Source organism: Cicer arietinum, chromosome 4 (genome assembly GCF_000331145.2).
Source record: "Cicer arietinum cultivar CDC Frontier isolate Library 1 chromosome 4, Cicar.CDCFrontier_v2.0, whole genome shotgun sequence".
Lineage (NCBI taxonomy): Eukaryota > Viridiplantae > Streptophyta > Magnoliopsida > Fabales > Fabaceae > Cicer > Cicer arietinum.
In genome coordinates, this window is record NC_021163.2 from 19,566,116 (window position 1) to 19,568,746 (window position 2,631).

The window sequence follows — 2,631 nt, forward strand, 5'->3', positions numbered from 1 at the left end:
ACTCTTTCCACACACCTCCCTAACCCCACTTGCCTAAGCCGTTTAGTTTCTCAACTTTCTTACCATAACACTCCTTCTTCCCTCACGCGCGCACAATCCATCCTCACGCGCCTCCGTAATGAATCCCAACTCCACCGTCTCGACTCCAATTCTCTCGGCCTCCTTGCCGTCGCCGCCGCCAAATCTGGCCACACTCTGTACGCTTCCTCCGTTGTTAAATCCATGCTCCGTTCCGGTTACCTCCCTCATGTCAAAGCATGGAGCGCCGTTGTAAGTCGACTCGCCTCCGATGATGATTCTTCAGGTCCGATTGAGGCTATACGTCTCTTCCATGCAGTCACGCGCCGCCTTAGGAAGCTCCCGGAGCTGGATATGGCGGCGGAGTCGCGACCTGACACGGTGGCATTCAACGCCGCGCTTAATGCATGTGCTAATTTGGGTAATGGTAAGATGTTCTTGCAGGTGTTTGATGAAATGCCGCAGTTTGGTGTTGTGCCTGATTCTTTGAGTTATAACATTGTTATGAAGCTTTGTGTTGGAAATGATAGAAAAGATTTGCTTGTGTTTGTTTTGGAGAGGATTCTTCAGTTGAATATTCCTTTGTGTATGACCACTTTGCATTCCCTTGTTGCTGCTTATGTTGATTTTAATGATTTGGAAACTGCTGAGAAAATTGTTCAGGCAATGAGGGAAAAAAGGAGAGATCTTTGTAGGATAATGAGAGAGTCAAATTCTTACTATTCTGTTGAAAATTATTATGATGATGTTGATCCCGTTTTTCATAAGTTGCTTCCAAATTTGATGATGGATAAAAGTGGCAACGATGCCAATGGGAATGATCCACCTTTGTTGCCAAAAGCATATACTCCTAACACTAGAATTTACACCACTTTAATGAAAGGTTATATGAAGGCGGGGCGTGTTTCTGATACTGTAAGAATGCTTGAGGCAATGCGTTGTCAGGATGATAGTGCTAGTCACCCTGACCATGTTTCCTATACCACTGTGGTTTCAGCACTTGTGAAGGCTGGTTTCATGGACCGGGCACGCCAAGTTCTTGCTGAAATGACGAGAATCGGAGTGCCTGCGAACCGGATAACCTACAATATTCTCCTCAAGGGTTACTGTAGACAGCTGCAGATGGACAAGGCTAGAGAGTTGCTTAAGGACATGACTGAGGATATCGGGATTCAGCCTGACGTGGTGTCGTATAATATACTTATCGATGGTTGTATATTGGTTGATGACAGTGCTGGTGCTCTTTCCTTTTTTAATGAGATGAGGGTTAGAGGGATAGCTCCCACAAAGATTAGTTACACTACTTTGATGAAAGCTTTTGCACTGTCTGGTCAACCAAAGTTGGCACAAAGGGTCTTTGATGAAATGATGAATGATCCTAGAGTGAGGGTGGATTTAATTGCTTGGAATATGTTGGTTGAAGGATATAGTAGATTGGGGTTAGTGGAAGAGGCAAAGAAAGTGATTCAAAAGATGAAAGAAAATGGATTTCACCCTGACGTAAGCACTTATGGAAGTCTTGCCAATGGAATTGCATTGGCAAGAAAACCTGGAGAAGCACTTATACTCTGGAATGAAGTGAAGGAGAGGTGTGAGGTTGGAAAGGAAGGAGGGAAATCTGATTCTTCTTCTGTTGTTCCTCCACCTTTGAAACCTGATGAAGGGCTTTTGGATACTCTTGCCGATATATGTGTGAGGGCTGCTTTCTTTAGAAAGGCATTGGAGATTGCGGCTTGCATGGAAGAAAATGGTATACCTCCTAATAAGACCAAGTATACTAGAATATATGTGGAAATGCATTCAAGAATGTTTACTAGTAAACATGCTTCAAAGGCTAGGCAAGATAGAAGAGTGGAAAGGAAAAGGGCAGCTGAGGCTTTTAAGTTTTGGTTAGGTTTGCCTAATTCTTATTATGGAAGTGAGTGGAGGTTAGAACCTCTTGATGGATATGACACTACCTCTTTTTAAGTGTATCTTTGGATTAGCGGTGAGTTTGTGATTTTGGTGAAGCTTGGAAATGTAGTTTAAGCCAAAATTGTAGTGGTCTATTGTGATTTTGTTGTAGTGGTATATTGTGATTTTGCCAACTCTACCGGATTACAAAAGAGCAAAAGTATATATACTAGAAAGTAGAAATCAATGTAACTTTAAATAAAACAAAAGTGGCTATTTTTATTTGAAAATGGTCTTTTTTGGATTACTTGTATAAAATTTTGGAATAGCAAGGGCGATCAAACTTGCATAAAAATGAAAGTAGCCTTTGCTATTGTCACATTATTGAGTTTCCCGTCGTAATTTTCTTTTTCATGAAAGAAAGCTTTGGCTTTGAAATTGTCGACTTCACAATTGTTTTGTCATATAGTTACTTTTGGTTAAAGTATTGTTTCTTTTTTCTTTATATTGTCATAAAATTAGTAGTCTTAAATTTTTTTAAGAGACTAATACTTATATATTAAAAAAAATTACAATTTATAAATAACACAAAAATACTAATACGAGTGCAATACTAATACAAAAATTACATAATAATAAATATTCTCTTAAATGTCTCATAAATAAAATTTATAAATTTGTTAAATTTGGGCAACGGTTCAAATATGCAATTTCTCACTT

At 39.5% G+C, this 2,631-nt stretch overlaps 1 protein-coding gene across 1 annotated transcript in view; it reads left to right on the forward strand.

Moving 5' to 3' along the window:
- Positions 1–2,290, forward strand: part of LOC101488866 (pentatricopeptide repeat-containing protein At3g09650, chloroplastic) — a 3,698-nt gene extending 1,408 nt beyond the window's left edge. Inside the window, exon 2 of the mRNA XM_073367278.1 lies at positions 47–2,290. Within this exon, the coding sequence (XP_073223379.1) occupies positions 47–1,986 (1,940 nt within the window). The 3' untranslated portion in view covers positions 1,987–2,290. The remainder of the gene's footprint in view (positions 1–46) is intronic.
- The last annotated feature ends 341 nt before the right edge of the window (positions 2,291–2,631 follow it).